Genomic DNA, 11636 nt, shown 5'->3' with positions numbered 1-11636 from the left:
ACCTATCCCAGATTTACTATTGTTGAAGATTAAGAAGTGTCATTTTTAAGTATTCATGTCATGTTCCGAGATTAAATCTACAGATTTTAGGTTTACAACTGAAAACGTGTACCCAATAAAAACCCATATTCATTTTTATTCAGTTGGTCAAGATTACGATCAAAGAACATATTTCAAATCAGCAGTAAAATCATAACTTGTGCTTCTATACATCATATTATGCTAAAAAACTGCATTTCTTGGTTTGTACAGCTAATGCGCATGCGCGTTGCTGAGTTAATTGGCATGTGACGTCTGTATCTAAACGGTGATTGACAGTAACCATACTACACATACACTACTGTATCTATATATAAAGTAGTTAATAAATATTATATATATTTAATATTTATATACATTTAATATATATATATATATATATATATATATATATATATATATATATATATATATATATATATATATATATATATATATATATTTATTTATTTATTTGGAGTGTTAATGAATTACTAACTACTAATTACAGTGTAATTAGATTACTGTACTAATTTGTCTGAAAAGAACCTGCATAATTTATTACTAATTACTCATTAAAAACTAATAAATCATATAAAATCAAATAAATTATTCATGAACTGGCCAAATAATTTTAAGGGGCAGTGTTAAATTAGAAAACATATATATATATATATATATATATATATATATATATATATATATTTTATTTATTTGCTCCCCTTTTTGAAACGCCCAATTCCCAATGCGCTGTAAGTCCTCGTGGTGGTGTAGTGACTCGCCTCAATCTGGGTGGTGGATGAATCTCAGTTGCCTCCACGTCTGAGACCGTCAATCCGCGCATCTTATCACGTGACTTGTTGAGCGCGTTACCGTGGAGACGTAGCACATGTGGAGGCTTCACGCTATTCTCCGCGGCATCCACGCACAACTCACCACATGCCCCACCGAGAGCGAGAACCACATTATAGTGACCACGAGGAGGTTACCCCATGTGACTCAACCCTCCCTAGCAACCGGGCCAATTTGGTTGCTAAGGAGACCTGACTGGATTCAAACTCACGACTCCAGGTGTGATAGTCAGCATCAATACTCGCCGAGACAACCAGACCCTCTATAAAATATATATTTTAACATTAGATGTTACATTTTGACTTTAAATTCACTATTATTATATATAGAACTGTTCTAGAGTTAATACAGTATTTAACGCAATTACATCAGAAGTAACTGTAATTAAATTACTGAAAAATTAAGTGTAATCCCTTACTTTATTTTCAATGAAAAAGCAATTTAATTACAGTAATTAATTACTTAGTAATGCAGTACACCCAACACTGTTTATTACTGTTATAATGACACATTCAGACACTGTCATATAATAAAAGAACAAGATGACATATTAATACATCTCGGTGCTTTGTGTCTTTCTAACGGAAAATGTAAATAAACACAAATGATTAAAACAGAAAATAATGTGTTGATTTTCACAGCTGTTATGTAAGATTAATGTGTGGTTCTACAGCAGTGATTATGGTGATGTACTGACTGAATATTCGTATGGAAGCGTCAAACGCGACTCAAACAGACGCTTTCTGACGCGAACAAACGCGTGTAGCTCATTATTCTAACGCGAATCCCGCAACAGCACGTGTTTGCATGAAGAGTCCTCGTGCTGAACGCGGGAGCGCGCATGAGCGGTAGAGCTCTACTGGACAAACAGCCAATCAGAGGTGAGCGTCGCGTCACGCGCACAGTACACACCCGCAACCCCCATCGTCTGCAAGAATGCGCGGTCACGGCGGAGGAAAACAATGTGCTCGAAGACGGCGTGAATATTTTACTCATTGGATGAAATACACGCACCAGTCGCGGTTTTGAGAGGAGGAACATTTCCATGCAAGGTTTGTGTTGAACGCGTCGTTGTTTTTGTCTGGTTTGCGCGTCATGGCGTGTGCGTGCGGGCTTCAGGAGAATGGCGAGCACACGCAATAATAGACACTGAAGCGTGAACGCACATCGGATTCAGATCGTGTCCTCGACGCATTCGGAGTGGAATGTGGATTTGATGTGTGCTCATCTTCATATGTCTATCAAGTCAGGACAGGAAACGTCATTAGATCACTGATGCACATTAAACCAGTTCATCTTTCTGTTTTTCATGGCTACTAGATGCAAATCATGTCCAAGATTTTAGGTTCAAATTGAATGTATGAGTGAAAGTGAATATTTTACGTGCTGTAACTGGACAACTGTTATTCTCAATTATTAATCCCCTTTTGTTTTCAGTAATTCATTTTAAACGGTCCTGCAGAGTGGCAAATTAATTTTCAAAAGTGCAAATGTTGTCTCATATATTATGATCAAAAGCTCCAAACATACTAATAATTAGAGATAGACCAATATATCGGTATGCCGATAGTTGATGATATTTTATTTATTATTATCCATTCATCATTTATTTTTGGTACTTTTGAAATGGCTTTTATGTTTCGGTTGGACTGTTTTAGTCTTCAGATCCATACTTTCAATATTAAACTATTAAAATTAGCGATAAACGATTAATCGGTGCCGATAGTGGCTTTTTGGAACGATCGGTTATCGGCTAAAATCGATGCCGATAGTTGACGATATATTTTATTTATTATTATTTCTCCGTGTTCCTCTATGGCTGGCGTTATTTTGATTAGATAATCCAGTCATCTAAATTGACGCAACGGAAAATGTGTCTATGTGGAAATATGCCTTACATTGTGTCTCCAACTTCATAGCTTGTGAAGAATAATAATAATAATAAACTTCATCTGGTGACTATATAGAAAACTCTTCATCTGGTGAATGTATGTATATTGAGATATATATATATATATATATATATATATATACACATATTATAAAAACTATCGGCATCTATATTTGCAGATAACCGATATATATATATATATATATATATGCTATAAAAAGCTTAATTTTATACGTAAATATATAGAGCATTGTCTCCATTTTTTTGATATATGACATACATTTTCTTTATTTGGATTTAGTTGAACAGTAGCTTAATTTGGGATTTTATTAATTTTGGACTCTTTAGCGTCTATGTCTGTGCCCATTATAATATGGTAATTTAACATTCTTTAAATCAAATTTAAAAAGGATCGTCTGGTTAATCGTTATCGTCCGTTTCCACCACATTAGTTATCAGTATCGACAAAATCCACCATCGGTCGAGTTCTACTAATAATTGCACCAGAATTAGAAAATAGTTTGAATGGAGTATTTAAACCACACAAAAGTGTTTAGTGTTACCCACATATCGTTGAGGATCACGAACAAAAAACACAAGCGATTGAGTATGACTCTACTTGTAATGTTAAATCAACTTTGTTTATTTATAAATGCACCTATTATATTAGTATTTTTACTATATTATTACTAATACTACAGTAGTAAAAAATATATTTTTATCCCCCTTTTCTCCCCAATTTGTAACGTCCAATTCCCAATGCGTGTCGTCCTGGTGGCGTAGTGACTCGCCTCAATCCGGGTGGCGGAGGACGAATCTCAGTTGCCTCCACGTCTGAAACCGTCAATCCGCGCATCTTATCACGTGACTTGTTGAGCGCGTTACCGTGGAGACGTAGCGCGTGTGGAGGCTTCACGCTATTCTCCGCGGCATCCACACACAACTCACCACACGCCCCACCGAGAGCGAGAACCACATTATAGTGACCACGAGGAGGTTACCCCATGTGACTCTACCCTCCCTAGCAACCGGGACAATTTGGTTGCTATGGAAACCTGACTGGAGTCACTCAGCACACCCTGGATTCAAACTCACGACTCCAGGTGTGATAGTCATCGTCAATACTCGCTGAGATACCCAGACCTCCCCAGTATTAATAGTTTTATGGTTAAGTCCCGTTCACAACGCCAGCGACTTTGTCACTTGATGTCACTAGTCTCTGTACACTTGTGGGCATTCCTACTTCTGTCACTTTAACGTTATTGGTAGACTGCACAACTGGTCATAGCTTCAGAAATGTGCTGCCGGTAAAGTAAGATATCATTCTAATTTGACAAGGAAGTATTTCTCTTGCATCTGAAAAATAACGTTCTGCTGGGGAGTGTTTTTAAATAACTTGCAGCAGTGCTCAATGCATCATATCATTGACAAATGAACAATCTATCAATCTATGAATCAAACTCTCCCAGAATGCCGACAGCTTCGAACACGGTTTTCAACGCTTCACTGTTTTATTATATCCATCCATGTGGTTTCAGACACATGATACTGAACATTATAACTTCTTTGTCTTGCTTGCACTTGACACCTGTAGGCCATCTCACAGTCAGGAGAGGAATGACGTAAAAAGTTCAACTTTTCTCAACTTTGTCACATCACTCGCCATGGCCACGTCTCCGTCGCTCGTGCCGCCAAAAGTCAGCAGTGCTCTTTTTAAACAAATGAAAGGTATTCTGTTGCTGTGTCACTAGCTTAAGTGTGATTTAAACAGAAGCTCAAAATAAGTTGAAAATTTTAATCAAGGACATTAATAGTAAAGTGCAGTGTACCTGCTGTGAGGAGGCTGACTGGTGCTACTAAACTCATCGTAATGATTGTGAATATATCAGGTTAATATCTCGTCAAATAATATTTTTTTTATTGAAAGGTCATTATTACACCAGATTTGTATGCAACATTTGTCACAAGAAGCAATGTCTAAACACACAAAATTAATTAGCCTGTTGTAAAATTTGGTAAAAATAGTTACAACTTTAACCAGTTGATGGCGCTAGACAGTTTAACAGCAGACCGCAGAATTGGGCACATTACTTTGTACACCATGTCAAATTTTGATGTTGCCCAAGCAGAACTTGCTGCCACAACATTATGCAGTTCTGGGTGGTTGCCAAGGCATTGTTATACTGTTGCTAAGGTGTTTGCTTACTGGCCCAAATAAAGAAAGTCCACCTCTTAAAATCCATCTCTCTTTGATGTGACTTTGAAGTTACATGATTTTGAATCCAAAGTTTCATTTGTTGCTACAAAGTCACTTGTTGTTTAATTCACTTTATTGATACATTTGTTTTGTATTTACACATGGATTTTTATTTCTTTCCCATTTCCTGAAACTCTTCTTTTTTTCTCCATTGTGCAGGTTGGTGGGGAGGTCAAAAACAAATGGGCTTACCTTCACCCCTTTCAGCCAAAAGCAAGAGATCATCACTTGGGGAGACACAGCCAGTGTTGATTGCCTGTTTATGTTGGTAGGAAAGTATTTAATAAAAAAAAAAACACAGTGACTATTGGGATTGTTTCCTCAAATGTCTTGACCATGCGTTCACAACAAAGTTTCATGTCATTTATGAACAACAAGGACAAAGGTTTACCCAGGAAAGACAATGATCGCCTGTGTTGCACAAAATGCAGATTTTCAACAAAGGACATTGACGTGTTTGGGAGGCACGTGGCTCTTCATGAAGAAGTGACTTTCTCATGTGCACTCTGCAGCCACGTCTCCTATTCTAAAACAGAGTCTCAGAAACATGTGGTCACACATACTGGCTCGTACCCTTACAGGTGTAGCTTCTGCTCCTATGGAGCAGTTCGGAGAGACTACATGCTGAAGCACATTCACCATGTACACAAGAGTCGTGCCGAAGGAGGCTTCTTAACAGATTTTTCCTTATCCGACCCGACCTGTGAAAGTCCCTCTGTCCCTGACACTCAAAGGAGATCCGTTTGGCCTGAGAGAAACATGCAATGTGTGATTCCCAACACAGCTTGTCAATCGAAAGCAAATGCACATATCGAGTACCCTAGTGGAAGTCAACCTAGAGGCAAAACAGCATCTGTCATTGGCAAAACTGTGAGCCAAACCAGCAGTAAACGGGCCCGTATGACCTGTAGTACGTCAATGCAGTGCGTCACCAACACAACACCTTTCATACCTGTTGCTAAGTCACAGTTCACAGGTTCTGTTCCTAGTATAAGTCACTTGGTCAACAACTCTTTGCAAGTGGTTCTAAGATCACGAGAGGAAAATGGCAATCTATCAAATGCGGTGCTCAGTGGAAATGGCCAAAGTACAAAAACAGTTGCAGAAAAGCCCATTCAGAAAGCTGCATTCCCAAGAATTCACATTGGCGGTACAGAAGTAGTTCTGCAAAGCCAAAGGGTTGTTGTTCCAGAAAAGGTAATCCAATCAAAGTTTGTTCCCAGAGTCAAGGTGAGATTGCCTGCTGAAGTGAACACCCCTCTCAGACCGCTTCTCAATACGCCAATGGGAGCATTATCCCAGAGGAACGTTCCAGTCCACAATGTTCAAACTGATCAGAGGGCCACAATGGGGACAAACGTTCTGACGGTACAGAAAGTGAGTTTGGCTGCAGGACTTCCTAACGGTCCAATCAAATCTTCTGAAAGAGGTCCATTGCCCTCCATACAGAAGGCACAAACTGCGGAAAACAGCAATCAGCCAAAATTAGGATCATCAGCTGAGAAGTCAAGTCATCTATCCAACGTACAAGTGGAATTGTTAGCACCTTTAAACCAGCCGATTCAACACAACAAGCCCTTGACTGTATCCTGCCCAGAGGAGATCAATATTCCTGCGGGCTGTTTGGTTGAATTAGTTGAAGTGAAAAATGTCAACGGGACTCGAGAGCTGGAGCTACGGATGATCCCACCCAACGGACTTCCACAAGACCCAAGGAGCAGTGTGAATGGGCCTTCGCCAGTCATTAATGCAGGCAAGCTTTCATTCAAATGTCAAGTTGCTGCTTCCGCAGGGTGTACAGTCAGTCCTTCAAAGTCTTTAACATCTCACAAGGCAAAACAGCAGCCACCTTTAGCAAGCACTGCTATTCAGAGCACCACAAAAACAGTTCATCCTCTATACAAACCTCAGTGTTCTTCAGGAACAGCAGCCCAAAGCCTGAACAAGCAGAACCTGAAACCCAACGGCACTGTGTTAAAACCCTCACTTCAACCTGCACTTCATGACATTGTCATGCTTGAGGGTACAGAATTGAGTTCTGAAGGCCTTCCTGTGATCTCATCAGTTTATTCTCTCTGTCCTACACCTGCATCAACTCACAGTATATCTCAATCCATGCCAGAACATCTCAGCAGGACCTTGCAAACAAACAGACCTGTAATCAAGCTACAGGGAGAGTTCAAAGTGCTTTCAGATCCTGAATGTGTACTGATAGGAGCAAAAGATTCCAAGGATTATGTAAAGACCTCAGAACAATCAGTTGTCTGTAGTTTTATGATTAAAAAGGAGGACAAAATAGAGGAGAAATACAAAGTTGATGTGTTGGGGCTCAAAGAAACAAAGGCAGAACAAATGTGTATTGAAGAAGCTATGATATTTCAGACTCGTAGTGAAGAGAAACTAGTACTTGGAAAAGCAGGGGCCAAGTTTGAGAAATGTTCCAATCTAAACACCAGTGATTTGAAAGAAACGGCAAATGATTTGCAAAGGAGTCCTTTGACAGTTGCTCGAACATCAGTTATGCCAAAGCAGAGCAATGACAACATTTCAGATCAAGACAAGGTACGTTTTGAATTTAGGAGTGACTTTGATGGCCAACAATGTAGTTCCCACTCTTCCCGCATGTATCCAAAAGTAGCTTTGGTGAGAATTCCCAGTTCACAGTTAGAAACCTCCAAGAAACCAGAGGTGCAGACACAGGATCAGAGTTTGACGGCACGACCTGTTCTCTGCTGCATCTTAAGCGAGAAGAACATGTCCAGCGGTCCTGAAGGAGCCATCAAGCTGATAATAAAGCGGGATCTTCCTGGAAGTGAAAAGAAGAACCAAGACCACGATGGACCTCCACGTAAGAAACATAAAAAGGGAAAATGGAAAACAATTAAATGCATGTCATCGTCGGTTGTGATGGGTTGCCATAATTGTTTGACTAAAGGTCAGGAACTGAGGTTAACTCCTCTGAAAGAAGATCAGCACGTCAAGCTTCCTGGCCCAAACCAACCTGTTGTGGTTCTGAATCATCCAAATCCTTCCGTTCAGATGGCCAGTGTTGGTGTCCAAACACTGAAGAACTTTAAGTGGATAAGCTCAGCTCCTCAAATGCAGGAACAAACAGGAGAACCAGCAAGCAAACAGCCATCTTTCAAGATGAAACTAAAGAAAGTTAAGGGACAGAAGTATGAAGTCATTGAGTTCGTTCTGAGAGGGGTCACAGAAAAACTGCTCATGTGAACATCACTTCGCCACTTTCCTTTCTAGCATTGATTGATGTTTCATACTTGTAGCAGCTTTTAAAACAGTGTCATTTTAAAACCTACTTTTGTACATTTGAAGGTATTTAAATGCCAGTAAAGTATTCAATTTTTGTGTTTTTGTTTTAAATTCTTTCCAAGAAAGAATGTCGTTATCACTGGAAAACTCTAAAAACTGTTATTGCCATCCCTTTACGTCTGGTTGTCTGAATGTAACCCACCTTTCTTAAGACCAGTTAACACTGCCCCAACGAACACCAACAATCTAAAGTAGGCTGTTGGATTTTGAGAAGCTTATCTGTCATTGCCACACTACTACAACAAACTCCAACAGGATTAACTCACTGATCAAACAGTCGTGTCTGTTGAAGTTTCTTGGGACAGTGTGAATTCAGAAATTGAGATATGAGTTCAAGCTCGAGATGAGAGCTCAGACTGAATCAGATCATTTAAAAGTTTAATGCAAAATTAGACTCATTTTAGATCCCTTTTTAGGTGAACGTTGTTAGATCAGCGTTGAATCAAGATTTCATCACATAGTATACAATTAGACAAAGTACATTTTAGCTATGATGTTTGTCAACTAGTTGGGTATACAGATAACTTTATTGACCGTTTTAACATTAAATATTTTTGTAAAATAACTCTTGAGCCGTCTTTCTCATTTGACCACTGCAATGAAAAACACATTTGGAAATATTTTCCTGGAAAGAACAGGAAAAAGTACCACGCACTGCCTTGAGGCATGATCTGGAGTGGGTGCTGGTTAGAGGAGGGGTCAGGAGTGGGAGCGGGTTAAAGGCGGGGTCTGGAGTAGGAGCGGGTTAAAGGCGGGGTCAGGACTGGCGATGGGTTAGAGGCGGGGTCAGGACTGGTGGCGGGTTAACGGTGGGGTCAGGACTGGCGATGGGTTAGAGGCGGGGTCAGGACTGGTGGCGGGTTAAAGGCGGGGTCAGGACCGGCGGTGGGTTAAAGGTGGGGTCAGGACTGGCGATGGGTTAGAGGCGGGGTCAGGACTGGTGGCGGGTTAACGGTGGGGTCAGGACTGGCGATGGGTTAGAGGTGGGGTCAGGACTGTTGGCGGGTTAAAGGCGGGGTCAGGACTGGTGGCGGGTTAAAGGCGGGGTCAGGACTGGTGGCGGGTTAAAAGTGGGGTCAGGACTGGCGATGGGTTAAAGGCGGGGTCTGGAGTGGGGGCAGGAAAGATGTTGGATCAGCAGTGGGGAACACAAAGATTTTTAGAAGAATATTTCAGCTCTGTTGGTCCAAACAATGCAATTGAATGGTGACCATAACTTTGAAGCTCCGAAAAAAGCACAGAAATGCAGCATAAAAGTAATCCATACGACTCCAGTGGTTTAATCCATGTCTTCAGAAGTGATATGATAGGTGTGGGTGAGGAACAGATCAATATTTAAGTGCTTTCTTACTATAAATCTCCACTTTCACATCCGTAAGTCGCATGTGGCGCCTGTTAAGTTCACATCAGAACTTTACAGTATAAAAAAAAGCAGAGGACTTATATATTGATATCCTCAGAGCTGAGATAATGTTTTCTAAATCATCATTTGTGTTCTGCAGAAGAAAGAAAGTCATACACATCTGGGATGGCATGAGGGTGAGTAAATGATGAGGGAGTTTTCATTTCATTCCAACATTCTTAATATAAAAATGTTAAGTTATAATTATAAATACAGCTCTTGACAAAATTAAGAGACCACTGCAAAAGTATCAGTTTGTGTGTGTTTTGAGTAAAATTTAAAATGTTGCTTTATTCTATAAAGTACTGACAACATTTCTGCCAAATTCCAAATAAAAATATTGTCATTTAGAGCATTTGTTTTGATGGCTTGTGGGCATCCTTGTGGGCATCCATCTTCCTCTTGATCACATTCCAGAGGTGTTCAATGGGGTTCAGGTCTGGAGATTGGGATGGCCATGACAGGGTCTTGATCCGGTGGTCCTGCATCCACACCTTGATTGACCCGCCGTGTGGCATGGAGCATTGCCCTGCTGGTGAAACCAATCCTCAGAGTTGGGGACATTGCCAGAGCAGAAGGAAGCAAGTTTTCTTCCAGGATAACCTTCTACGTGACTTGATTCATGCGTCCTTCACAGAGACGAATCTGCCCCATTCTAGCCTTGCTGTAGCACCACAGATCATCACGATCCTCCACTAAATCTCACAGTGGGTGCAAGACACTGCAGCTTGAGGGCCTCTCCAGGTCTCCGTCTAACCGTTAGATGACCAGGTGTTGGGCAAAGCTGAAAATTGGACTCATCAGAGAAGATGAGCTTACTCCAGTCCTCTACGGTCCAGCACTTATGGTCTTTTGCACACCTCAGCCGGACTCTTCTTTGCTTCTCATTGATGAAGAGCTTTTTTCAAGCTTTGCACGATTTCAGTACTGCCCCTAGTAGCCTGTTTCGAATCGTCCTCGCCGTGCACTTCACCCCAGCTGCCGTTAGCCATTCTTGTTGGAGGTCACTTGATGTCATCCTATGGTAGTGACATTAGAATGAGTTGGTCAGTGGAGAGTCGATTTCACCCTCTGCCAGTCTAAAGCTTTGTTGTACCCAACATGTGCCATCTTTGACATGTTGAGGATGGAAGCAACCTGATGTTTACTGTAACCGTCAGAACTGAAACTTTTCTTTTCAACTCTTTTGGCATGGTCAATAGATATTTTTGATTCCAATTACTTTTGAGGTACAACAAGCACTGTTTTTGCCATCCAGCTGGTCTTATTGCAAGAAGATAGTGGTGACGACAGCAGTGTAATAAGATTTGGTTCAGGTCACCTAATCAGTACCTCATTACATAGAACGAGATGTGTTGGAAATTCAACAGATACTGGATTGGAATGGCGGCCATACATGTTTTTTATTTTCTCCCAATTTGTGACGCCCAATTCGCAATGTGCTCTAAGTCCTCGTGGTGGCGTAGTGACTCACCTCAATCTGGGTGGTGGACTCAGTTGCCTCCGCGTCTGAGACCGTCAATCCGCGCATCTTATCACGTGACTTGTGACCGCGCGTTACCATGGAGACGTAGCGCTTGTGGAGGATTCACGCTATTCTCCACATCATCCACGCACAACTCACCACACGCCCCACCGAGAGCGAGAACCACATTATAGCAACCACGAGGAGGTTACCCCATGTGACTCTACCCTCCTTAGCAACCGGCCCAATTTGGTTGCTAAGGAGACCTGGCTGGAGTCACTCACCACACGCCCCACCGAGAGCGAGAACCACATTATAGCGACCACGAGGAGGTTACCCCATGTGACTACCCTCCCTAGCAACCGGGCTAATTTGGTTGCTAAGGAGACCTGACTGGAGTCACTCAGCACGCCCTGGATAC

The 11636-nt window shown here is 41.2% G+C and overlaps 1 protein-coding gene across 1 annotated transcript; it reads left to right on the top strand.

The window, feature by feature from the left end:
- The first annotated feature begins 1790 nt into the window (after nt 1–1790).
- On the top strand, nt 1791–9467 carry LOC127659584 (uncharacterized). The gene is made up of 3 exons (XM_052149471.1): nt 1791–1922; nt 5178–9157; nt 9390–9467. The coding sequence occupies exon 2, from the start codon at nt 5355–5357 to the stop codon at nt 8247–8249; it is 2895 nt and encodes a 964-aa protein (XP_052005431.1). The 5' UTR covers nt 1791–1922; nt 5178–5354; the 3' UTR covers nt 8250–9157; nt 9390–9467.
- The last annotated feature ends 2169 nt before the right edge of the window (nt 9468–11636 follow it).

This window comes from Xyrauchen texanus, chromosome 19 (assembly GCF_025860055.1).
Source record: "Xyrauchen texanus isolate HMW12.3.18 chromosome 19, RBS_HiC_50CHRs, whole genome shotgun sequence".
NCBI lineage: Eukaryota > Metazoa > Chordata > Actinopteri > Cypriniformes > Catostomidae > Xyrauchen > Xyrauchen texanus.
This window is presented reverse-complemented; position numbering and strand designations above follow the sequence as displayed.

Coding starts and splice junctions, on each gene's coding strand:
- LOC127659584 (XM_052149471.1), top strand. CDS start 5,355: ATGCGTTCACAACAAAGTTTCATGTCATTTATGAACAACAAGGACAAA.